This window comes from Corvus kubaryi, unplaced genomic scaffold, assembly GCF_017639235.1.
Source record: "Corvus kubaryi isolate FWS band 111438036 unplaced genomic scaffold, C.kubaryi_AGA036_p1.0 37353, whole genome shotgun sequence".
NCBI classification, from domain to species: Eukaryota; Metazoa; Chordata; class Aves; order Passeriformes; family Corvidae; genus Corvus; species Corvus kubaryi.
Genome location: NW_024581115.1, coordinates 3,698,812 through 3,725,495, shown reverse-complemented (window position 1 = coordinate 3,725,495; position 26,684 = coordinate 3,698,812). Strand labels below are relative to the sequence as shown.

Genomic DNA, 26,684 nt, shown 5'->3' with positions numbered 1-26,684 from the left:
AGTCCCTGCTTTTTCATTTGCACTCAATGAGGAGAACACAGAAGGTTATTGCAAACTTGGTCACTGCCATTATTTGGGTGTGCACCAGAGAAAACATGCATTTGTGTTCTTTTGTTGCCTCTAAGCTACCAGCCTTCCCTCTAAATGTTTACCATCCAGAGACATGTAGGTGGAAAAGGAATCCAGGCATTGCTGCCTCAACTATTCCAGTTTAGGGGATTTCAGGCCTGTATAGAAAAACAATTTGTTCTCTGCTAGGGAACTGAATTTGCTGAGGTAAGAGGAAAGCAGCCCTGACAGTAAACATTGCTTCTGTGTCACTGCTGGGATCAAGAGCTGTTTTAAAGCATAACTAACCCACAGAGGCTGGAAAACAGCTTAAAGCTACTTTGAGATTCCTAAACTAGAACTGCTGTAAAGCCTAAAGCATTAACACAGTACATTCATAAATGCAGTGTGGTGAAACCCAGCTTTAATGCTGGAGCTTTGCCTTGTGCAAAATTACTGAGCAGGGTTCCCAAATATCCCCTGAACTGCAAGTCCTAAAAAAAAAAAAAAAAAAAAAAAAGAAAAAAAGAAGTGGACTTATACCAACCTGCAACTGGTTAGAACATCTGCCAGGAGGCTCAGGAGGGATTTTGATCTCATCTGGAGACATGTTCCGCACTCTCTCTGAAAAAGAAGCTGGAGAGAGCAAACTGGGATGAGTTCTGGCACTAGTGACGGGAATTTCAGCCATAAAAGTAATTAAATTTGTTTTATGTCTTTGTCAGCACTACTCCCTCACTGGGAACCAAGGGACAAAGGTGATGAGAATGCTGACAACTGGTACTTGTCTACTTGTTGTGTTTTTAAGGTGCTGAGCAAGAAGCAACTGAAGAACCTAAAGGCTGGGTCATTAAAAGAGGGATATGATGCTTGTTTTATTGATACCTACACCCTTGGAGAGAGAATTGAACCATGCATGTGGAGGATGACAGGATCAATTTTATGCAGTCTGGCTCTTTTCCATTTTGGGGGAGATAATCACTTTGTGACTATTTAGCTCAGGACATACCTGGATGAACCAAAATGGTTCCAGAAGGGAACAATGCTCCCCAAGGCTGTCAGGAGTTAACCACAAGAAATTACATTTCATCCTTAAGTTAACACTTCTTTTACAGGCACTTTGGTCTTTGCTTACAGAGACAGACTATTGCTAGAAAGAACAACTCGTTCTGCAGGACCGGGAACAGCCCAGTCCAGATTGCCAGATTTCCACAGCTGTTTGTACTGGGATATACTACTGAAGTACCTGATTGCCTTGTAAAGATTAGTTTACAGAGTTATCAGCAAAAGAAACAGCCATGTTTCCCCCCATTGCTTGCTACTTTCCCACTATTATGGGAAACCCAGGCAGTTTTCTGGCCAAGCCTTGGAGCAGAGATTTGTGCCCCATTTAAGCAGCTGGGATTGTTTTCAAGCATAATTTGTCCAGGGAACACATCCCAGAGCTGGTCTGTAGTGGATAAGAGGCCTGAGAGCAGCACAGAAGTCACAACGACCAAGTTTCTCACATGTGCAGCTCCTCAGTTACACATTCCTCAGTAAAGCTGCCTGGGCTGCAGCTCCAGCACCCAGAGTTCAGCTCCTCTGAATAAAGGCCAGGAGGGCCCAAAGGCCAGACAAGGGTGTTGGGACTCTGGGGAGCTGAGGCTGCAGATAAACAACACCACACATGATCAGTGCTGCTACAGTTTCCATGTCTTTTGTAAAAATGCAAAGCACTAAGGACAACATCCTTTGGAGAGGCAAAGCTGGCAGGCAACCACTCATTCCATTTCATCAAGATGTTGCTGAGGGTTAAATTCTTCAGAGCTTGCCAGCAACAAACAAAAAGTGTCCTTTGGCATTTACCAAGTGGGAGCCTTGATGGAAGGAGGAAAGCTTGCCAGAGCCCCGACAGAAAGGCAGGCAAAGGGAGCTCCGTGACAACAAGGCACACATTTGTTACAGGTTACAGCTGCTGGTGGGATGGGGAAGCCTCTGGGTTAATTAGAGCTTCAGAAAAGCCAGAAAGACAGTGGCAAAGACACAGAGGTGTGGATAATACACAACACACAAGGCTTGCTGGGAAAGGTAAAAGCTGATTAATGGCTTAAGAGGTTCACAGCATCAGCAGAAACATTAAAAATAAAAAAGCCAAAAAGACTATTAAATCCAGACTTCATAAGGCAAAGAAAACACCTGAAAAAAATTTAAAAAAAAATAAAAAATCAAGCCTAGCTCCACGTTAGGCATCCCATAGGCTCCCTGTCCTTGCAGATGAGCCACAGATAAATGAAACATTTATGGGAAGGGGAACTGTGTGCTCATATAAACTCAGGAACTCTGGGAGGGACCTCCGTTTTACCAGCAAAAAAAGCCAAAGCCATAAGAACATGTTCAGCAATCCATTCAAAGCCCCCTTGGAAAAGAAATCATTTTGGAGGCAGAACAACAGCTCCCAATGAGACAATGTATTTTGATGCGTGACTTTTCAGGTTCGGTGCTCATTTCCCTCTTTAGTTTAAGCCTTGTGAAAACAATCCTTTATCAACATTATGGAGGAAAGCATCTTTTAATGGTTTACAAAGAACTGGAACTAAGGAATCTTTCCCTCCTGCAATCCCACCAGAGCTGGAGGCAGCTGAACGCTGCCAGCAGCAAGGCAGGACATGCATGTCACAAACTGAGCACAAACTTGCAGCATTACTCAGTTATTTTATCACTTTGCAACCAGACTGATGTGACACATCATTAGGAAGAAAAGGGTGAGTTTAAGGGTGAGTTTAACCCCTTTGGGCTTATTTACTGTAAGGAAGTACAAATTATCCATGCCCTCTAGCAGTTCTCAAACTTGCTCCCCAAACAGACAGAATGGCTGATTCCACAGCATCTTCCCACCAGCTCTTTCCCTAGAGGAAAGGACAGCTGGGAATATCATTCAGAATAATCCTGGGACTTGCATGTATGGCCACAGGCTCCTGTATAAAACATTTTGTGTTTTCCAAGTCCCAAGGGCAGCTTTCCACCACCTCTACAGCAATAACTGCAGATGAACAGCTCACAACAAGGTGTGTCCTCACAGGATACATCCAAGTGCTCTGTGCATCCTGTTATTCCTGCCAAGATCAAAGTTTTACTTTGACATGAGTCACAGGTAGTGACACTGGCTTCAGCCCCTAATTTGCCCTGTGATTTGCAGGTTCAGCCTAGAGGATCTCCAAGTGGGGACCTCAGGAAGTGGCTGTTGGCACAATTAATCACTCCAGGCACACCCAGATTCTGGCTCACAGTAAGTAAATATCTTCCCCAATCAGATTCTAAGTCCTGACAAAGAACTAAGGCTGTGAAGCAGATCCCATGAGTCAGATGGGGGTTCAAAAAAGCAGGGGCCACTACCCCTGAAAGGACACTGCTGCTGGTGTTAGTCCGTGCATTCTCCTTCCACAAGCTGACCTAAAAATGAAAACTTTCATCAGCACAAGCAATAGGTGTTTGTAGCTTTGTGTGCAGTCAGCACATGCACTGTGGTAAAGCAGAGACACTGCTCCCAGGCCATGCACAGCAGGCCAAAGCACAGGCAAATATTAGGGGTTACCTTGCAAAGACTCAGCACCTCAGCAGTCAGTGAAGGATATCTGCTCACCAGATCTTGGTGAGGCAGAAAACTAAATGGAAATGCTACATGTAGTGTGCTTCCGTTTGAGATAGATGGGTTATGTGACCTATACCCAACAGCAGCAGAGAATCTGCAAAGCAGGAGAGAAAGTGGCACAGTGCAAACTCTGAGCTCCATTTCCAGAAGGAAATGACTGCTCTCAGTCCAAAGGCCGTGCTGGAGACACTGTCAGAGAGCACACAGGAATTTTGTTTCCTACAGAGGGGTAGGAATGTTTTCCTAGTGCAGAGAAGACCAAAAGAACAGAAAGCACAGGAGCTGGCTGTACAGGACAGATATGGTAGGGATCATGGCTCTTGGGTTAACACTGCTCCCAGGTAGGATGAAGAATTCCTGTCCCTTTCAAGGGCCACTTACATGCTGTGCTTTAGGCAGCCACAGGGGATTAGAGGCAGTTCAGGTGGCAGTTTGTTTCTAAAGGTCACACTATGCAAAAAAACCACGAAAAGGGTGATCAGAGGGACAAGGGTTTCCCCTGGAGACGTGCAAACCGGTGGTGCCAGGTCTCTAAAACTGCATTCCCTGGCACTCCTGTCAAGTCTGCTTGGCATAAACCAGGGTGGGGGGGGTTCTGATTTCCTGGCACCAGAACAGCCAAATCAGAGGGAAGAACTGGAAGCAACAACATGCCAGTGAGTCACCCATCCATGGAAGGACACCAGTTCCCTTTCTGCTCCGTGGGCTGAGAAATGCAGAGGGAGACCTGCCAGACTTTCTGCTCTTATGAACACTGACTTTGTGCTCAGATATCCCAAGGGCTGGAGAGAACATTTCTTACAATCCAAAAGGGAAACAACCATGCTGCAAAGAACTTCAGGGCAAAAAACCCCCACATCCTAGAAGTATTATTTTGCAAGGCTGCAGGACACAGCAAATGCAATGTCCTGGCAGCACCATGAACTCTTCAGAGTGGTACAAAAAGCCCAAAAGGACAATGCTGATGTAGAAATCTGTGAAAATAAGTTTCACACGTATTTCCTTCTCAACCACGGGGATGAAACCTTCCCTCTCATTCTGTCAGCCATTGATTATGTGATCACTACTTTGGCATAATCAGGACAACCATGCCCTTTCCAGCTGCTCATCCCTACTGTTTCCTTTGTGCCAACTCCAGTGCTCACCTAGCATGCACTAAACACATCAGGGAATGGATCCAGCTGGAAGCCTCACAGGGAAAGAAAAAAAAAAGAAACAAAAAAAGAGCACTGAAGATGGATCCCAGCTGGCTCCCACTCCCAGAGCTGCTCCAACATTATTGTGTATCCAGGGGAGGTCAAACACAAACAGTGCTTTTGGCAGGAGCCTACATTTATTTAATACTTAAGCAACTGCACACAGAAATCACAGACTTTAATAAAGGTGATGCTGAAAAATGCAGGGTTATCTTCTGAGAAGGGCAGGCCTGCAAGCTTCTAATGCAAAAAGCAGTTGTGGAAAACTGTTTAAGGAGGACCTTGACTTCCACATACTGGTAAGACAAAACTTGAGGTGTCCAGATTGGAGCGGTGTCAGAAAATCTTGCACCTTTTTCCATGGAAGAATTTTAACTGTGAAAGTCCAAATTTCCAGAAAGGGAGTGGTTCTTACATTACTCCAACCGTCAGTCTCTTGCAACAGTTCCTTTTCAACTAGATAAGATATGGCCTAATGGAACAGACCTACAGAATCCAGCATGGCAAGTATGCTGACCTCTAATAACCTGGTTCAGCACAAAGCCAGCCTGCAGGCTGCTGTTGGGAAAGGATATTAAAGATAAGATTGCAGAGACCTCAATCCAGGTCTCAGACTCTCCGACACTGTTCACCCATGAGTTGTGACACTACTAAGTGCTCCCTGTGCTGCTTTTAAACCCATGTGCAAGTCTGAGACAAAGAAATCAAGTCTGGGCAGTCACTGGGGGAAAAGGAAACTAACAAAATTGTAACGTGAGCCTTAAACCTTCACTGAGAAAGGACTTCCCACTACACTGCTTTACAACTGCACAGGTTCTGCCATATGTGAAGTACAGATGAAAAGGGCAGTTGGCTTCCAGAGATTTTGCTGCACTTTTTATCCCAAATGCTGTTGTCTTATCCATTTTTCTAGGGTGCATTTTGAGGCAGATGAGTAGACTGGAGAAAGATTTCTGTTGCATTTGATGATGAGATTGGTTGAAGCAGTTTTGCCCTCTAAAGGCAGAAAATCCAATAGAGCAGTTGCAAAGTCTAGGCAGGCCAACTAAAAAAGGACTTATAAATCCCAAACTTCAGTGATGGCTGCTGTAGGAGTTACAGCTGAACACCTGAGTACTTACCATCTTAATTTACCATTATCACATTTTATGGCTGAAATATCAAACTGATTTGAGATGATGCAACTTCCAAACTCATTTGTTTTTAATAATATTATTACATGATACCACACAGCTGCAGGAGTAACCTCAGGAGCAGAGGGTCAGTTCAAGACAGTCAGAAATGCAATATAAAATACAGTTTCTGTGCAGCTCCAAAGAGACCAAGCAGAGGATTGTATTTCAAGCTGACAACCGTGGACTTTCCAAATCTAATAATGGTGCGAACAATAAATGAGGTGTCACAAAAATCAAGTAAGTTTTAGTAACCATTAGAAAACACACAGTACTATGTCAGCACAGCAGCTGGAAATCTCTAAGTGGCTCACATTTAAATGGGGATAGTTTTGGTGAGTTTTGGAAGCCACAGGACAAAGTCATCACTCCTGGTTCCACTGGCTCTATCTATACAAAGCTACACTATTGGTTTTAACCTTGTCTACAAAAACACCAACACTGCCCTTTACATACATGTTTTAAACACATAATACATGAAATTATTTTCATATTTTTAGGCACGAAACCTTTCTCCCAGAAGAAAAGTTCACTGAAAATATTCAGGCAATCATTGAAACTACAGCATTGCCAGGACAGAGGGAAGATGCTTTTTTACAAAGTGGGACTTACAAGGTCTAGCTTGAAAAAAACCTGTGAATAAGTACTTCTGAGTGAACTTACCAACTAGCTCCTGAGGATCTCTTTTCTCCACTTCTGAGAATTCCTGCAAGAAAGGAGGAAGAAACAGACTTTAGTCAAGTTATGCTTCCAACCTAAAAAGCTACGCTGTTTATTTGTTTAGAAATGTACAACTTTATTCTGAGACAAGAGAATAAAATTTAAGAATGAAACTCAGTTTATTAGATAAAAGGACAATGTCTGGACCATGAAAAGTCAAAGTCTAACAGGATGCTCCACTTCTTTGCAAAGCTAAATTTAATGAAAGAATTTAAGCTTTGTTTCACCAGGTCTTGGATACTGAACTCCTTTGGAATTCCACAGAAACTGCTGTACTCGAAGCCCTTCCTCAAAACAGATCAAACCATGGATTCCTCATTTTTGGTGACTGGCCCTGGGCACCAACCAGGAGTCAGTGTTTTAGAGCACAGTTAGGTAAACACAGGCTGGATCCAGCCCACAGGAAACTCCTTTAGTCCTGGGAATGCCGACCGCAGGCCTGTGCAACTCCCAGTGCTCTGAGCAGGGTCAGCCTGGTGCATTCCCCAGAGGAATGTGGCAACAGCCCAGATGCTCCCAGAGCCAGAGCTCAGTGACTTCAGGGCAGCACCTGATCAGCCTCTCCAGCCTCCCAGGGCTCTGCAGGGTCCCAGGCTGCAGAGGTTTGCCAGATGTGTGTGTGTGGTGCTAAATTCATCTCTGCCACTGTGCCATGCAGGGCTTTGGCTGACAAAGCCTCTCCAAACCAAACTGCCAGGGAGCGTGGTGGTGATGCAGATCCTGTGTTCCTACTTCAGAAGGATGATCTCACTGTCAGTTCTCTTGCTGCTGCTTTCCAGGAGTGACACAGCCAACCTGCTCTACCAGAGACTCAAGGGCAACCTCCACTGGCTTGCAGTGCTCTGTTTGGAGATCTCCACACAGCTAATCCATCCCTGGTTACAGAAATTAGGGACACTTCACTTACAGATGTTTGCAGCAGAGTGTGCTGAGCATGAGGCATTATGTAGGACAAGGCACTCTTAAATATGGTTCCACCATACTGAGACCAACACCCAAATATTTTGGTGCTTCTGGGGGATCCCAGCAGAGTCACAAGCACTATCAAGCTCGGCACAAATAGAGTTTCTGAAACAGTCCCAGCTGTATCCCAACATTGCCCTCTCCCCCTGCCTCCCTCCCAAAGACCTTTTGTGACTCACTGGACTGTTTGTCCAAAATTCCTCAGTGCCTCCAAACACTGAAGCCATTCATTGAACCTGACACTGACAGAATGCTGCTTGGTAACCGCTCCCTGACCCCCTCCTTTTCTCCATTTCCAGTCAGGTGAGATGTGCATCAGGTGAGGAGAGAGCAATGAGGTCGCCAAGCCAGATGTGGCAACAGCCTGTGCCAAACTCACTCTGAAAATCCACCCATTTTCAGAGAAGCCAAAGCCCTCTGGAAGCAGAAAAACAAATTCTTTGTGTGGCACTAACTGCTACAGGGCACGTTTTATAGCCATTCACGGAAGACAAAAAAAAAAAAAAGAAAAGAAAAGCACTATTTCTGCATTAGTACACTTGGGTTCACAGAAACACAAGGCTAAAGCTATTTTAGAGAATGAAAGAAGTACACAGAGGAACACACATCTTCTCCCTGGCCAGCTGGCCCCAGTCCCCTCTGAGATGGGCTGAAGTGTAACAGCTCCAACCCCTCTGAGACAACGCCCTTGGTGTGTGCATCAACAGCTCTTCTCCCAGGGCCTCCAGCAGCACAGGCAGAGAAAAATTTAAACAGGAACATGACATTTCAAAGCAAAAAATTTATGCCAAAGCAGTACCTCTCTTTGGCGAGAGCACTGGACAGGAATCCAGGGAATCCAGACTGTTTGCCATAAACCTACATGGATGGGGAGTTCACACAGTGAGCTTCAGGTCACCACTGGAGAACTGGGGGCAATTCTGTGGTAACTGATGGGCTGTGAGGACAAATCCAGATGAACATGGAGGCTGGAGAAGCTCACAGAGCTGCAGGTGCAAGGTAACATCTGTCCAGGCACATACAGTGACTCACCAGCAGTAAATACATGTGGTCAGGACACTGCTCATTCCCTTTCCGGGGAGAACTTGCTAGGATGGGTAATTAAAAGTGTTTTTCACTTTGGTTTGAGACAACAAGCAAATATTTGTTGAGGTGAAAGGAGGGACCTGCTTTAGCTCCAACCTTGACTAAATTGCATCCTGCACTCTTATCTCTTGAAAGTTTTAAGTGGAACTGAGAATGAAGTGGAAGAGGCTATGTCCCTGAGCACCTCTCAATCCTTCCTCATACCCAGCACTTCATTTATGATTCCATTATGCTTCCCATCTCCTTCTGCCCACTTGTCCTCAAAGGCAAGAAAAATAATCCCCCAAAACAGCAATATTACCAAGCAGGCACTTAAGGAACGCAGCGGCACAGCCAAATTCAGGTGCATTAGACATGGGCTACGTGGCCCCAAGAAGGCTGCCCTCTTATTTGGGCCACTAACAGGCTTGCAAGGGGTTGTGCTGCATTTCTGACCTTTCCAGAAGCCCATTTTCAAGTCTCCTGTATGCCTGGAGTTAGTACCAAGCATAAGCACACAACTCTCAGGAAACATGAACTAATATGCTGAGAGAGAATCTGATGGCCAAACCCTCTCCTGTCATGCACCTTATATTAGACAAAGATCTCTGAAATGCCAGCTGTGTTAAATAGTATGAACTTCCAGAATCATCAGTAAGTTTGCTTTTACCAGAATTTTCTTCTTTAATTTGCATCCTTTGAGTCTGTCCCATTTATAACAGGTTAAATCAAGCCAGCCCTATCAGGCTCCACTGTTTTCCTCTGGCCCACACTTTCCCACCACAGCTGCTCCAGCAAGTCCAGTCCCCACATCCCCAGGCCTCAGCCAAGACATCAGAGAGCCCAGAGCTACACCAAGCAAAAGCAAACACGTTCAGCACCGGATTGCAGCCCCACCTCACTGCCCAGGGGATAGGAATTTTGCTTAGTGATGAGTTCCTTCGTACCTCCACCCACTGCTCCATCCCTAACGAGCTGGAGACATCAACACAGCTTTTCATTAACTCACTGCTTTCAAACCTCTTAAATGCCTTCAGAAAACAAAGGGATGACCGACTTCTCCTACAGTGCTTGTTCATATTTGCTCCCTTTGCTGTTGAAAACTGAGGCAAGCATCAACAACTTGATCAAAGTTTGGCAGATGCAAGGTTTAAGGAGTCTTGTTCAAACCGCTGAGTATCTACTGAAGATCCAGAACAGTCTAAAAACCTCCAATGGAGCAATCACACAACAAGAACTGTTCTAAAACCCCTTAGGCTAATTTAAGTTTGAGACACACCATGAGTACAATGAACTGATTAGGAAAGACAGCATAAAAACCACAAATCTGCAGATCTAATCTAATACATTAAGTGGAATGAAATGGAGAATCACCAAGTGGAAAAATAAGGTACAATAAATACTGAAAAGTTGCTACCTTTTGGTTATGAAAGAGAAGAAATATTTATGTGTGGATGAGAGATTTCTAAAGGAATTCCAAAGCATTTAAACAATGGAAAATTTGAAAGGTAACTGAATTTTAAATAGGGAAGTTACCTAAATCCACTTAGGCAAAGGTGATCTCTCTGTAGATTACATCACCAATATCCACTGTGATGTATCAGTATCAGTTCCACTGTTATGTATCAGTATCTCACATGAAGAGCACAAAATCAAGCAGCTGAGTGGTTCCAGCAGAAGAGATTTTATGTCAAATCTCCCTATCAGGGTAAATATATGAAATTATTAGAGACTTCAAGTATCCCAGAGCTAAAGGCATCACTTAAAGGGTTCATTTCCATCTGAATTCTGAGGTCATTCAAAAAAATAACAAAGTTAAGACTTTGCTAGTGGCACCTGTACCACAGAGTTTTCACAAACCAAACCCCTGGAAATCTGTACAGAAGCAGCTCTGAATTCACTTAAAGCTTGACTGAGTTAGGGGAAAAAAAAAAAAAAAAAAAAGCAGTACTGTACTTTATCATACACTCAGCAAGTTGATTTTCTGGCTGCCATCTACTCTGCAGCCTTGATCTCACAAGATCAACGGTTTAAGGGCCCAAAGCCAGACGGCCTCACTCCAAGAGAGCCACTGAAAGGAGTCAAGGGATGCCATGGTGCTCCAGAGCCAAGTTGGAAGAAGTCTGGAAACACAAAGACAAGCAGGAGGGAGACTCCTTTCCCCTGATCTGGAGACTAATAAAGAGCAGGCTCTGAAGAGCACAAGCTGCTGTGGACAAAGTATTAAAAAAACCCCAAATGGCATCTTTTTAACATAAGTCACGATTTCTGTGCTTCCAAGAACAATTGTGCATATCAGTTCACTGATAGCAGACAACACTTATGCTGTTACTAATCCTGTGTGAGTACAGGAAAAGGTTTTTCATCTTTTCCACTTTCCCAAGACATGTTTTTTTCAAGCCCTGGACAAGACGACTCTGCCTGCAAGAGCCTGGCTGGTGAGCACCCAGAGTGCTGGTTCAGTTTCCATGCATCACCAGCAGTTAAAGAGGAGCTAGATGAAGGGAGGGCATGTACACACACATAAGGAAAGTGCTGCATTTTGCCTGAAGCTTTCACCTCACTGAGGTGAAATATAGACCATCTTTTCAGTCCTACAGCGTCTCCATGCAGTTACATAAAAACCAGTGTCTTCTCAGGCTCCACAGAAAATAAAAACAACCAAACACAATCCTCACAGCATGGAACAGAGATTAAAGGAAGGAAGCAAAACAATATGAATCTGAGACTGATGAATTCCAGTTTGGACAGGCTTGCCCAGAACAGCTTTATTTAATGGAAAGAATGGACTGACTTAAAACAATGCTCACTAAATCCTTCCTGAAACAAGATCCACAAACCCAGCACAATGCTCACATCCAACATAACTGCTGGCATTAACTGTCACCACAAGGTACAAATTCAAGCAATTCTTGCAGAAGCAGGTGCACATGTCAGTGCAGGTGCACTTCAAACTACCAGGAGAAATGGTTCAAGAGAGAGGCAGAAAAGATACAAAACCAGACCCTGATTGCTTTAACTAAGATGCAAATTTTAAAAAGTGGTGAAGTTCATGCCAGATTTGCCAGTGCTCAGTTGCATTCCCAGACTTGCAGCCAGCTGAATCCTGCAGCTTCATTTTTTCACTGACTTCCAGGTAATATTAAAAACAACTAGCTCAGACAGTACCTCCCCCTCAACATTCTTTATTTTTTTTCAGAGAATGCTCTTGTGTTGCAGAATTTCTTCTCTCTCCCAACTTCACCTGATTGTTTGCATGTAAATTTAATGCCAATTTAACCTGCCAGCCACAAAATTTACAGACCAGTCACATCATTGCCAAGCAGGGTATTAGTTTGAAGATATTGCAGAGAATTTTTCAGTACAGTTCTTCCACCAGTAGCCAGCATATCTGCTACTGCAACAGCTGCTACAAGGGATTTCTTCAATCTGAGCAAGTGCCAGCAGTAAGTTTTTGTAATTTTCCCTCCTCTCTACAATTCAGAATATCTCCTGTAGTCCCAACATATCAACAGCCTCACTTGGCTGGGTATGATGGAAAGAAACTATAACTTAGCAGAAAGTCTAAGCCAATAGTGATGATGGCCTTGCCAGAGCAAGCAGGTGAAATGTCTACATCATGCAGGCAGCAGGAGAAAGACAACTCCAAACCCTGCATCATGCTTTCCCCCCCCCCCCTTCTTTTCTTTTTTTAAAGGAACATGGTAGCAATTATGTTTTTGCTTTTCCTCTACAAAGATCAGAAGTGCTCATGGGAACAGAACACCAGAAACATCTCATTTAATATTAAAAGTGCATGACAACAATGATTTCATTTCTTGCTCCCCAGATTTGCCTGATGTTGGTGTGCACCCAGGCTGAAGGCAGCCAACAGAGTGCGTGTCAAGTGCATTTAGAGTCTGGGGAAGAGAAAGCCAAGGAACAGGAGTACAATGCTTTTATTCCTCCTCCCCTCCCACCCCTTCTTTTTTTTCTTGTATTGTGAGAGGGGAGAATCCCAAGAGAAAGCTTAAAACAAGCACATTTCCTACAGCCGTATCCTGTTTGCCAGCTCTGATACATAGCTCCAGGCAAAGTGCCCGGTACAGCATAAGAAATTTAACTAAGAAAAACCTGTAGGGACCATGATCTAGATACCAAGAGAAGTGCAGCAGCTCAGAAATAAGCCACTATAGGAAAAAACCCTGATACATCCACCCTTCAGTGACACTGATGTACAGGCTTTACAAAGCTATCTGTTTTGAGATACAGTCACAGACAAAAAGGGAAGGAAGAACAAATCAAAGAGTCAACTCCTGAGACATTCCCTATCAAAACAAAGAATGTGTCTAGCTGACACTGCCTTTTACTTTCCAAGCTAAATTACATCTGAAAATCCACATTCATTAACGACAAGAAAAAAAAAAAACCCATTGAAAAAATCCCAACCAAAACCTGGCAAAACATTTTAGTGAGAGAGTGCTTCAGAAAGGAAGCATTCATAGCATAAAACCTTTAAATAGCTTCTTTGAAACTTGACTCCATTCACCTGACATATGCTATCTCAATATTTGACAAAGATTATTTGTTAGGAGTAATTTCCAGTCAAGGAACTGTGTGCCAGAACTTTTGCTTTCCATGTGGAGGTACAGTTAGTAACACCTGCCTTCCAGTGGAGCTTGATCCCAAAGCTACCTGCTTCCCTTCACAGCCCCAGGAGCACAGCAGCTCCCAGCAGCCTGCCCCTGATCTGCACAGCCCAAAAATTCTGCTTTCAAGTCACTTTTACTTGCTACAGTGAAAGAGAAATTCACTGGTGAAGTACCAGCAAGACATGACAAGGCTGGAGGTGTCAAGCTACTTTGATGATTTTATTTTTTACAGCTTGTTGCACTGCAGAATCAAGAAGGTGAAGGTGGGCTGTGAAAAATCTGAAGCTGGGCTGTGAAAGTTCTGAAGCCTCACAGCAGCAAAGGAAAGGCTCAGGAGAACTGACAAAATTAACTTCTTGCACAAGCTTTCTTCCCTAGTACACAGTACTAAAAATTCTTCATGGTTTGGAGTAGAGGCAAGGCGTAAGAGCAAGCATCCTCAGTGAGAAATTCACTCCTCCATGAATGGATCCCACGGAGTTTATACAGATTTTGCTCCTTCTGTACCCAGAACAGGGTGGCTGGAAGGAGCTATTTTCAGCTATTTGCTGGTATTTGAGGCAATGCTCCATCTGTGCTGACTGCTCAGCCTCTCACTCTGACATGAACAGACCTGCACACTCAGAACAGCCTGTTTGAGAACAGCAGCCAGAAATAATTGCAGCTACAGAGCTGGACTTGAAGAACTCAGACCTTTATCAGGTGAAATATGCAAGGGGAAGCAGCTCCAGAAAGGACTTTTCTTCAAGTTTAAAGACAAACAGAACAAGCCTGGCTCTTCTTTGGAGGAAGGCAAGCCACACCTGTGTCAATAATCCCTGGTATTTAATACTGCAGGGAGTGAAGAGTCTGCTGCAACATGTATGCCCGGCGGGGAGGAAGGAACAAGCATGTCCACGGACATGTCTCATCTTCCAAACAGCTCCAGAGCTGGATGGAAGCCAGGAGCTCTCCAGGAGGTATTCCAGCTTCAGAGCCCGACAAGGTTGTGATCTGTCTCCCTCTCAGACAGAGCTGGAGACAGGAGTACGTGTGGCAAGGGGCAAAATAATCCCAGATGCCAAGTGTTGTTTTGCTTCCTGCACGCAGAACAACTTTTAACTGCCTGTGATACTCTCTGGCAATAACTAAAGTTCACCCAGATAAAATGGGAACCAGGTATCAGCTGGTTTCATGTCTGGGCACTCACTGTAGCAGTGCAGAGAACAGCATTTGCAGCTGAGTTACCTCTGCTCCCCTCTAAACTCTCTGCCAAACTCTCTGGTACTCTCTACACAGCTCTGAAAAACTGTGTGTCAAACCTAAAACAAGGGAAAACCACACAGAGTTGGAAACACAGACAGCATTCTACACAATTATATTAAAAGGAAGTTAAAAGACAGAAAAAGACAAATCTGAGACTGCAGTGGTTATCACTGGCACCTTCATATCACTGGCACCTTCAGGCTGTGCTCCCAGGCAATGGAATGAGTGAGGAAACAAACCACTGGAGTTCTAACCTTGACCCCGACCCAGGGAACTGCTCAGTTCATGCTTTGAAAGTGTTTACAGAGGTATGCTCACAGCCATGCATAATGCAAGGCCATATTAAGGATAAAACTTTTCCCAAACATACTTTTCCCCTCCTTTGGAGCAAAATAATTATACTTAAGATGAAAGTTAATGAGTAGGTTCAAGCATTTTTTGAGAACCTGGCTGGATGAAATGTATGCTGAATTCAGAAAAATTAATATGCCTTATCAAAACAAGAGTTAATTTCAGGGGTTACGTTACTGTGCACACACCCATTTACTGGATCTCAGCACTTACCACTTTTACTTTAAATCAAGATAATTTTGGTATTTAAACAAACAGGTTAATGGGCAGGCAAGATAAAACCACTGCAGTCAAAAGCCTCTAAGTATTAGTACACACCTACACATCATAACACAGTAAAATTACTTTACAGTATGCTGGATCAATAAAAGCTAAACATAATAAAGAGCTGACGATTATCAAGAGGTGGTACTTAGACATGCTTAGAAGCACAGTATTCCTCTGAAAATTTGACAGCTTTCTCCTAGATCCCAGTTTGGCTGCCTCTCCATACAACACCTCAAGGATGCAGAAGGGACCCTTAAACAAAACCAGGAAAGGAAAACATCAAAGTAGCCACCTGCTCTGAAAAACTGCTACCATCTGTCAGGCATTCACCTGCCAAGGGAGTGGCAAATTTCTTAGCTTTCCTGCACTGGCTGGTCCTGATACAACAATCAAGGCTCAAGAGTTAATGATTTCCCTCTGGGAAAGCTCCAGGAGCCAAGCTGCAAGGCTGGGCTTTATCCCTGAACAACACTTGCAACCTGTTATTCATCCAGCCCTCCAATACGAAGCACAGAACTCCTCAGGTGAGGCTTGGAGCACAAGGTCAGTATTTTAAGGTTCATTTTTCATTTTCCTGCAGGGCTGGTCCATTTAGTGAGCTCTGAAAGCTTGTATCTTGTTACTGCATCAAGGCTGTAACCAGAGCCAGCCGCTGGCCAGAGCTCCAGCACCCTGCAGCCGTTAACCCTGTCCTGCCACAGATCACACCCAATCCCAAACCTCCTTCAGTTTGTACCCACGGCTCCATCAACTGAAGAAAGAACTCATCCAGGCTGTGGATTTCACTGTTTTAACATCACTGTTAAACACCAGGTTTTGTTGCCTATTTCCTTTCACTTCAAAGCAGAAGGTTTTGTTTCTAAAGTGCTTTCAAGGCAGATGCTTGTTTACAGTTGGTGACTGCTCAGGTAAAACGGATCTTGGCCATTCACAAATCTGTCCTGTTCCGGAGCCTGAGCACATCCCTCCAGATTTGATTTTTGGAAATGCAATTAGTTCTACCCAGATTTGAATCTCCAGTTTCCCATGAGTGCCTGAAGCACTTCAAAATGCAGTTACAGGATGCAACTGAATATATCTGAGTATCTCTGAATCTGCTGCTTAAAGAGAAGGACTCTGCTTTTTGCTACAAGCACAGTGTGTTTGGGAATAACTCACAGATGCTCAGGAACACGAATTCCATGGGCCAGAAGTCTGCTCTGAAAGAATGCTTCCAGGTGACTGATGAGGCTTAAGTATTTTCCTCCTCCTGGCACACCTCCTCCTCCAAACAGGTGTATAAAAACTTCTCTATCTCACCAAGAGTAGAGAGAAAACAGCAGTTTGACATCACAGTGTTAGAACTTGGAAAGCTTATTGTGACTTAGACCTTGGCAAAAAAATAACCCACAGGAGAGCTGCAGTCCCAACCAGCACTTTGTATTGGCTTCCCCTCCAGTGAAGAACTAGGGCTGAACAGCCAGACAGGTGCACCTTCATCAAAACCAACAAGGGCAGATTCCCTGGAATCAAGAGAAAAACCTGAGACAAATATAAAATAAATATCTTCCCAGTGGGGCTATTTGAGGCAGGCTCCAAATTCCACTCTCCCCATCATCACTTTACCAAAGAGTTTTTACATCATTCCCCACTTTCTACCTCCTCTGTTTATACCCACAACTGACCCTTCTGGAGGTTCTGTTGATGCCATGAAGATTTTTCCCTTTTCTTTCATACCCGTTATACCTTTTTACAACTTCTGTATTTCTAGTGCTTTTTGCCTCCATTCTTGGACTTGTCAAGCTGAGAGACTCAACATTTTAGAAACTTTGTAGTTAGGGATCAGTGTGCCCCAGACCCCAAGGTCCTCTCCAGAACACATTCTGTAAACTAAGGTAGAACCATCAGAGGAAGGCTCCTTGGGGAGGGGGGCTCACTTAAGCCTCTCATTGGGGAACTTTTGACAGATCTGCTAATTAGTAACACCAATAATGTTAGACCAGATCTTTTGGGGGTGGGCATTTGACCTGGATGTGTGCACCTAAGGATCCTTAAAATAAATACCAAGGTAAAATCCCTTTTCCCCTTCTAACCGTGTTTGATTCTTGATTTTAAGACCAGGAAAAGGCATCACTGTGCTGGCACCATCCAAGTGCACAACAAGGCCAAATCACAGGATGCACCAGCAACAAGGGAACTGCTCCACACAACCTGGCTCCAGGGGCCTGGTCAATTATTCAAGGTATAAACTCCAGGCAGTTCATTCATAATATGAACAAAGACACCAGCAAAAATAAAAAAAAGAATATATGTCTTCAGGGCTTGAATATAATTGACTGATGAATTGCAGGGGTTTTTTTTCTCATTCATGCATTTTAAAGGATTTGCTTTCTGCCTGTGGTCAGATTCAGACCTTGGAAAAGCCCTAGCCATATATAAAGAGCATGGGGTATCTATTTAAACACGTTCCCAGGTCTCTGATGTCTCCAAGAAACTGAGCAGACACAACTACAGCACTCTGCAGGTTCCAAACAAAATTAAGGTACACAGAAGCATTAGCAAGTTATAATCAAGGGCCTGCCTTTTTGCTGCACTTTGGATCTACAGTAACTGCAACACTTGTTAGCTGTCACAGACACTGCAAGCTCCAAGCAGTGAGGAGGATGGAGGAGAACACTGCCACTTGGTGGAAAAAGGGGATAGGAAACATTTGCAACTGCTCCAATTACAAATACTTCCACAGGGATGTTCCATCTCCCCCCATCCCAAGTGAATTTCTTAACAGCATGGCTGGTGCAGCTCCACCAGTGCCCCCACAGCCACACCCCAGCACGGCACTGGGCTGCCTCCACAGCCCCACCTTTCCCAGTGCCAGCTGGCTCTACAGCTACAATTTAGCATTCAAAAAAGCCCAAAAGGCCAAAGGAGACAATTTCCCTTTTTACCTGTGTTTAAAGGCATCTATTAAAGATGACATGGAAGTCTGAAACCAGCAGTTTCAGACTAAGTTCAGCTTTGCCTCCCTGCTACTCTTCTCAAATCCTTACCTTTCATGCTACACCGGGATAGCAGGAATTACATTTTACCTTTATTTATTTCCTTTAATTTACATTTTCAGTTCTTGCAGAGCTACTAGTGCACAGTCTACCAAGATACCAAAAGCTTTTTATTTTTAATCCATTCATTGTTTCTTTGCTTCCTCACTGAAGCTGAAATGCTGCTCTGTGGCCATGTGTGGCTCTTCTCCAGAAGCACAAAATGCACCTGGACAGCAGCACATGAAAGCCACTGAAAGCACGAGGCTTTCTAAATAAGCCAACAAGAAATGTCAGTGACATATTAAAGCAGCAGCCACACAACTCAGTGGTACAATTTCTGTCGTATATCATTACTCAGACAAGAGCAACTACACTCTAATTCTGTTCTTTCTCTCTGCCAGACCTATTCTCCACTGCCCTGAAGTCCTACAGCTCTTTTAGAGAAGACAGAAATGCACTCACTTGCAACAAGGCCCTACTGCACAACTTCAAAAACTTGATTCCCACCAAATTTATCTTTTAAGGAAAACCCGTATTTTTCTTTCACAGTACACATTTGAATCCAGCAGTTTTTATAGAAACATCTTGCTAGCACGTTTACCAGGGCAAAAATACAGAAGTAGAAAAAGGATAAAAGTGAGAGATTCCCTTTCCCTCTGTTTCAAAAAAAAATATTATTTATTACAACAAGGAAAGGAGACAATACATTCCATTTCCAAGTGCCTGGGAGCCATTTCACACACTGAGACTTTACCAGCTGCAGTGCAGCTGCCAAGATTTTCAGCTGTGCATCACTGTAAATCCATAAGAACATTGTGGGACCTGGAAGAAGGTGCTGCTATAAAACTAATTCAAATAGAATAGCTAAACACATCCATTTGCCTTCACCTTAGCCTATCAAGGTCCTGTGGTAAATCAAATTCTCTACAGAATTTCGCTTTGCAGCACAGTCCTCTGGCTTTTGTAGCAGAGTTTAGGGACTGTCTGGATCCTTGAGGAAGCTGCTGGATAAAATAAATGCCCTTGCACTTGTTCATCACTCAGCATCCCTGATGAACAGGACTGCTTGTACAGAACTAACATAAGAAATTTAAACACAGCTGTCTTTAGTTTCAAATGGATTTGGTCTTTTGTGCTCCAGCTTTTACCCTGATCCATGTTCCCGTGTGCTGTTAAACGCCTGCTGTTCAGCAGAAACAAGGTGTAATCCCAAGATAAAGATGATTTCAACTCTTTATGATAATAGCTATTATGTGGAGATCTTAATTCACTTTTTAAATTTATTCTGTGACCTTTAAAAAACTGCTTCCTTCAGAAGGAGAGAGCTGGAGACAACTGAATTGATTTTGACACCTTCCATGGCCACTAAGAGCACAGGATCATTTATTCATTAAGTTGTTCTAAATGAAGAAATTACTCCAACTAACGCTGGTCATACAGAATTCTGTACTGGATGCTGCACCTCCCACATCACCGCAAAATAGGTGAGATGCTGTCAGGAAACTTCAGATCTAATACACAACATGACTGAATTCATGACTAAAGTCACCTTCCTTGTGATTCAGCCTGTGATCTCTTAACTGCCTCTGGCAGAAGCCAGAACTAAAGTCAAAAACACAGGTTAAAGCTACAAAAGGGGTGGAACTAACTAGAGATCACAAATGAACACCAAGCCATGCTGTTAAGACTTATTCCTCTTGTACTGAGCTTCCCCCCCACCACCAGACCACACTTTCAAATACCTTTAGATCACCAGCCTCAGGTTTTTCAGTCTCTGAATCGTCATCTTCCTACAAGACAAGAATTTACAGGATTAAGCTTAAAGAGCAGGCCTGGCAAGTAACTGCACTTACAGCAAAGGGCATTCAGCAGCCCAGCAGCAGTCCAAGACCCTTTCCACGGAGGGTAGTTCTGCCCCACCCCCTCATAACCAGAAAATAAGTCCTACAGTCAGGGGAAGAAGTGTTTGCTTGGTTTTGGGGGTTTTTGTAGGCAAAAGCATCACTCAGTAGCAGCTCTCCCTGCAAAACTCATGCAGCTCTGGAATGCTTGGAACTAAACAACAAAAAGCAGCAGAGCTGGGGAAAAAAGCATTTGTCCTTTGATAATTCTGGTCCCCTCCAGCTGGCAGGTGGTGACTGAAGAGCCTCTGTTCAGCAGTACCCACAGAAAAAAGCAGCATTTGCAAGACCTGTGATAGTCCCAAGCATGAACAACACACACAGGACACACAGCTGGCCTGCCACCAAACCAAACATGCAGGCTTGGAGAGGGTCTGGCCTAGCACCAAGTTCCAGGGATCCAGTGATCCAGCAGACACAACTTTCTTGCTGATGCAGAGCTCTCGTGCCTTGCTTGCAGATGCTGTGAACCTCCACAGAAAGGGAGCACTGACAAATGCCAGGTAACAGTCTCCATTTTTAAAAATTTCTTTTATGAACCAGAAATAAACCAAAGAACTGGGGGAACTTCTGCCCTGTGAGAGCTTAAAATACTGAACACAGTATTGTGTGAAAACCCACACCATGTGAGCAGGAAGCTCCAGTTTGGTCCCCACTGGCAGTAAAGCTGCTGTCCCCTCACTGGGCACCCCCCAGGTACCCCTGTTTCTAGACCTAACACATACTCTGGGTTCAAAACAAGTTTGAGGAGCAGAAAGTGTTTTTCATGCTCACACAACTCAGCAAAATGGTTTTTCTTCCAAACTTTCCTACAAACTTCAACGTTGGCCCCAAAACAAGAACGTGGTGTTTCAGCTTCAAAAAGGGAAACAAAAGAAAAAGTGAAATGATAGGTGCAACTGAAAGGAAGAGTTTACAAGGAACTGCCCACCTCAGAGTATTGGCACATGAGCCAGTTCTGACAGGACAATCTAGAGACTGACCACACAATAATGTCAGTAAGTTTTAATTGACTGAATTAAGATGCCTCTCCCACAGATGTGAGACATCAAACTCCTTCACTTTGGCTACTCTCCAGCTTCCCTTTCTGAAAGATGCACATATGACAGTAATTCAGCCCTGACTGTCAAGGGTTAATTACAGTGAGTTTGTAACTAGAAAAGAACCAAGTAGCTTGGGGTTTATCACAAACGAGATTGCTCTCCCCTCTACAGTCTCTATTATACAGATAAAAGTGATTTTCATCAAAGCAATAATGGGTTGAATTATCCATGCTGCAGAGAGTAGCTGAAAAAGCTCTCAAAAACTCCTAACCTAGCAGGGAATATCAACATTAACAAACAAAGCAGCATTACTGAGAGCTGCCTTTGAAAATAAACAGAGGCTTTTCAGTCACTGTTAAAGTAGTTAAAAGACCCACTGAGTTGTACAGAGCAAAGCCCAGGACAGCCTGAATCCACCTCATCCTGTTTTCTAAAAACAACTCATAACCAACATGAGCTACTAGCACAAGCAATGCCAAGGAAGTTTTCAAGTCTGCTCAGAGAATATTTAATGGAAAAAAAAAAGAAAAGCATCTTGTGCAACCTGTACTGTAACCACACACCTATGCAAGGTCCACCAGAGTGCTTGACTGATTGATTGCCCTTATCTGAACAGCAGCTGATGACAGACAGCTGCAACCTGCACCAAAACTGTGTATGCAATAAAGCCACTCCATTTACAACCCCTTCACAGTGCTAACTGAACACAGCTGAGCTTGGTAAGCACCTGGATCACACACAGGGCTTTCTCTGAACTAAAGAGACCTCACTGAAACAGAGTCCAGAAGTGCTGGATATAAAAAAAAGAGTCACTGAAGCAGTAAAGAAGCTTCACTGCTTTGCTAAGGGAGACACAGGGGCAACAGAACAGCACTTAAAGCAAGAAGAAGAGACTGAAATTTCTGGGCTGCTACTTGGGCAGACAGATGGCAGAAAAGAGTGTCTCCTAAGAGACTGATCTAACACACACACAGTAGATTTCAGTGAGGAAAAGCTACAGGAGTAGCCCTGGGTTTTTGGCTATGTGGTAGAGGAAAGAACTAGAATAGAGAGAAAATAACACAGTGGTAGCAAAAGGCTGACGATAAAGAAAGCGGACGAGAACTTCCCTTTTCTCCCTCCAAACTTTTTGTTTCACTCTCCCAGACACAGGGCAGAACTACACATCCTCATGTTTGATGCAGCTGCATCCACAGACTGTGAGCTCCGTGCCCTGTCCCACCACACTGTGGTCACCTCAGTCCTCAGGTGACATCAGACACTTGCCATGCACCTGTGACAGACAAAAGCCACCCACATGTAGACAGGACACTGTTACATCAAGGTGACCTGATGTAGGGAGTGGATTGAGCTGCACACAAAAGAATAATTTAAGACAGCACAGAAGTTTATTCTTTTTAATCCACCAGCTGACAGTGTGGTCCTCTTACAAGGTTCTTGTATATCAACTACATTTAAAGAAAAGCTTTCATTTAGAGTGGCTGTAACAGCCTTTTTCCCCTAAAAGAGTCCAACGACACCAACACAGTAACGAGCAACACGAGCTGTGCCAAGCTGCTGATGGGTTTCAAGGCAAATGCTTTCTATGTGAAAACAAAGTGAAAAGGAATAGTTGGGAAGTGCTGAAACCCACACCAGGAGTCAGATATTCTGGGTTCCATCACGGGTCGCTATTCGGGTTTCTTTTTTGAAAGAGAAAAGCCTCTACAACCCGTGTAAGGGGTCAAGACAAGCTCCCGGAGCAGAGAGGTACTTACTGACTGCCTGCTGTTCTCATCATCCTCCTCTTCGTACCCTTCCTCCTCCCCATCCAGGCGGGTAAAGTCGTCTTCTCCGTACCCAACTGACACCAGGCCTCCTTTCTCTCCTGAGGAGGAAGAGAAAAGGAAAACGGTGAGGAAAGGGAAGGTGGCAGCGTGCGGGGCCTTCCCCTCACAGACGGGAAAGCGCCAGGCCGGCGCGGGCCGCGCGGGGGGAACCCTGGCTCCCCACCCACCACCTGTCCCGGCCCCCTGCCCGCCCTCACCCGTGGGCGCTCCCCCATCGCTCCCCGCTGTGCCGGCCTCGCTGTCCGACTCCGGGTCCGAGTCCTCGGCGTAAACCGCCAGCGAGGAGAGAACGCTGCGCTTCGCCGCCGCCATCTTCCGCCTCAGCCGCGGCGCACTTCCGGCGCGCGTGGATGACGCTGCCGGCGCGGTCACCATGGCAACGCTGCCCTTCTTCCGCCCTCAGCGGGCCCACGGTACATCGGTGGAATCCCGCCCTCACAGCTAGAGGAGAAACCCCTCAGGGGGCTTACGGCCGGAGGAGAAAACCCCCAGCGAGGCGGAGCAGAGCGTCTGGGGATGGAGGGGTGAAGGGGAGAGGGGATAAAAAGGAGCAGGCTGGCCCTTTAATTGAAGGTGGTGACGTCACTTTGTGGCGCCACGACAGCACCTGCCGGGTGTGGAGCGAGTGTGGAGGGTGGGGGCCGGGACGGGGCGGAGGTGGGACGGGGGATGTGATGGGCGGTGGGAGGACACAGGCCCCCTGGGAAGGAATGGGCGGTGGGTGAGAAGGAGCCGCCTGCCCCCATCCCCCTCCCCCCTCCATGTCGGGTGCGAGAGGGTCTGGGGGGCAGCGACCCCCCCCCCCCCCCCGCTATGAGCCCCCATGGAGAGGGGGCTGACCCAGAGTAAACATCCTGTGGCCCTCTGCAGTGAGGGGGTCTGGATAAGCATCCCTGAGAGACACGGCAAAAGGGGGAGGGTGGCAGGGCAGTTGCGGGGGAGCTCGTGCAGGTGGCGGTGGGTCGGGGCAGGCCTCGGGCAGAGGAGGCTGGCAGCGCCCGGGTCCAGCTCAGGTTCCTGTCACCGTTCGCAGCATCCTTAGGATGAGCGGGAAGGCTCCCCCGGGCCTGGAGGGCAGGGTCCGGAAAACGCTGCAGAAAGTCTTCGGGTTCGAGTCTTTCAAGACTTCCCTGCAGGAAAGTGCGACCATGGCTGTGGCGAGAGGTGAGGCTCGGCATGGGAGACGTGTGGAGGAGCACGGCCGGGTGTCCATCTCTCCGTGTGGGGATGACACTGCAGGAGTTGGTATCGAGCCTGCTGTGAGCACACGTCACCTGGACTAAGCAGGATCACCCGGCCCTCCTCTGCTCTGAGATGGTTTCGGTGGCCCAGGAGCACGTGCTGCACACGAGCTCTGCATCTTCTTTCATTTGTTTTGTAACACCATGGTTGCATCAGCCATGGAAATGGGAAATGGTGAAGTGCAGCATTGTTGGTGTCTTCTCTGGTTGTCTCCTCACACCTGCCCAGTGTGTTTGTGATCAGATGGCCTCAAACCTGTTAACATTCAGACATTTTCAGAGTAAAACTGTCCTTGTGTTAGAGACAATACCAGTGGAGGACTTGATTTCTTGGCATAGCTGAGATCCTCAGAATCATGGGGCCATTATCAGAAACATTTTTGTGCTGGTGTTGACACACACCCCACCACCCAGCTGGGGGTGGACAGGCAGCTCACACAAACAAGCTGCCAGCTCCCTCAGCAGCTCTCTCAGTGTGAATCAGAACAGTGCCCAGTTCAGTTTCCATCTATCACCACTCAACAGACCTGCCAGAAGCGGGGTTCTATGTGCAAGGTGTCTCTGCCTATTAACCTGGTGTCATTGGCACCTTCCTGGCTTGAATTGGATCCTGGTTAGTGTGGGAACAGTCACTCCCTGCAGGATATTACCCATGGGGTTGAGATTTCCACCTCCTGTTTCCTATGAGGGACCTTTCTGGGATAAGCTTTGAGAGGACGTGGTGAAGTTCTGTCATGGGGCTGGTAAGGTGGTAAGTGGAGGTCTGTAAAATGAGGGAGAGCAGCTTTTCTGGAGGAGATTTAGCATGAATACCTTCACTTCATCTTGGTTTCTGTGTATTTTCTGGTACTTTTGTACTGCTGCCTCTAAATGTTTACAAAGCAATCTGAGGTTCTTTGAAGGAAACCACTGCTGGCATGCAAAGTATTGCTGTGCTTTTCGAACCTAAAATGAAGTTGTTTTGTTGCTATACCACCTGGTACATGCACACATGTGCTGTTTCTGCCCACCCCTCCAGCCTGAGCCCCAGGAACTCACCACCACTCAGAAGCCTTGAGCTTTCTTCTGTTGTTTTTGCAGGAGAGAAGGATGTCTTTGTGTGCATGCCCACAGGGGCAGGGAAATCCTTGTGCTACCAGCTTCCTGCAGTTCTGGCAGTGGGCATCACCATTGTCATTTCACCTCTGATTGCACTGATTCAGGTAACTGTCTCCTGTTAGCTGGGGAACAGCAGTCAGGGAAGGGGTTGGGAGACTCTGGAGGCACAGCTGCCTCTTGCCTTTCTGCCCACAAGTCTCTGCTGCTGATGTCTCTGGATTCTCCTGATACCTCAATGTACTTTCCTTACCCTGGGATGGGTGAGGACAGCAGAGTATCTCTTGTATGGTACTTTGCATTTCTCTAGAAGGATGTTTTTTCCTTCAATAATAACCCGGTGGTTTTTATAACTGGGCCTTCCTCCATTTTCTCCAGACATAAGCAGCAAAGCAGAGTTAACTCAAATGCTCCAAAAGATGGCTCTTTCCCCAGAAAAAAACCTGCCCTTTTACCTATAAAGTAATAACTCCAGGAGTGATGAAGTTGCCTTTGAAGGCACAATTCATTCTGCATCAAAATGTCTTTTCGTTGCAGTCAGTCTGTGATGGGAAGAAGGTGGTTTGGCAGAGCTGCTCCATGAGCACTTTCATCTGTGAGACTTTTTTTCCTCTATTTTGCCTTTTCTACTGTTTCATCACCTGTTGGGAGAAACAGTTCCCTGTAAGAGCAGCTGTAGCATTGCTTAGACTTGTGTAGACCATTAGCACTGCCTGACATCTGGTGCTGCAGGCTGCTGGTTTAGGGTTTGTTGTTTGTGGAATGATTTTAACTCCTTCACAGTCTCACTGTAATACACATTAAGAATTATAGCAGGCTTGGTGATACTTCTCAGAAAGATACTATAAAGAGTGAATTTTTTCCAAGTGTGAGGATTACTGATTAAACTCCAGCATGGCCAATATTACAAGTGGAAGTTAAGATATACCATTGATAGAACAGGTTAAGATGGGCTCGATGAGTCTTAGGGAAAAGAGCTGGAGTGAACCTCCAGGGTCGTCTCATCAAGCCCTGAGAAGGGGTGGCTGTGCCTGAAGTAATCATGATGTGTTTCAGTGTAGCCAAACTTCAGGAGTTCAGCCTGTGCAGTTCGTTACAGGGAAGGCTGGGGGGTGACTGTGTGAACAGAAAACAGAAGCAGATATTAAATCAATGACTGAAACCAGATATTGAGTAAAATAATGAGATACCTGTTTTTCAGGACTATTCATATCCTGAAATGTTGGGTGCTAGTCAAGTGCAAGTGAGCAGGGGACAGGGAAGTGAATT

General features: G+C 45.3%; 2 protein-coding genes across 11 annotated transcripts in view; one reads left to right on the top strand and one right to left on the bottom strand.

Moving 5' to 3' along the window:
* The window catches only part of LOC121666693 (SAP30 binding protein), a 29,972-nt gene extending 6,485 nt beyond the window's left edge, over nucleotides 1-23,487 (bottom strand). The window contains exons 1-5 of one of the 2 annotated variants that reach the window (XM_042032561.1): nucleotides 23,277-23,487; nucleotides 23,008-23,117; nucleotides 20,049-20,096; nucleotides 6,711-6,753; nucleotides 596-684 (exon numbers count right to left, since the gene is read on the bottom strand). In XM_042032561.1, coding sequence (XP_041888495.1) covers nucleotides 596-684; nucleotides 6,711-6,753; nucleotides 20,049-20,096; nucleotides 23,008-23,117; nucleotides 23,277-23,454 — 468 coding nt within the window. In that variant the 5' untranslated portion in view covers nucleotides 23,455-23,487. The remainder of the gene's footprint in view (nucleotides 1-595; nucleotides 685-6,710; nucleotides 6,754-20,048; nucleotides 20,097-23,007; nucleotides 23,118-23,276) is intronic. The other variant, XM_042032562.1, reaches the window with a different exon arrangement.
* RECQL5 (RecQ like helicase 5) overlaps nucleotides 23,476-26,684 on the top strand; it is a 38,516-nt gene continuing 35,307 nt past the window's right edge. For 4 of the 9 annotated variants that reach the window (XR_006016733.1, XR_006016732.1, XR_006016734.1 and 1 more), the window contains exons 1-3: nucleotides 23,499-23,603; nucleotides 24,113-24,243; nucleotides 25,401-25,522. Coding sequence is in view for 5 of the 9 variants with exons in the window: in XM_042032558.1 (XP_041888492.1) it covers nucleotides 23,596-23,603; nucleotides 24,113-24,243; nucleotides 25,401-25,522 (261 nt within the window). In the remaining 4 variants the exon portion in view is untranslated. The other 5 variants (XM_042032555.1, XM_042032552.1, XM_042032553.1 and 2 more) reach the window with 5 other exon arrangements.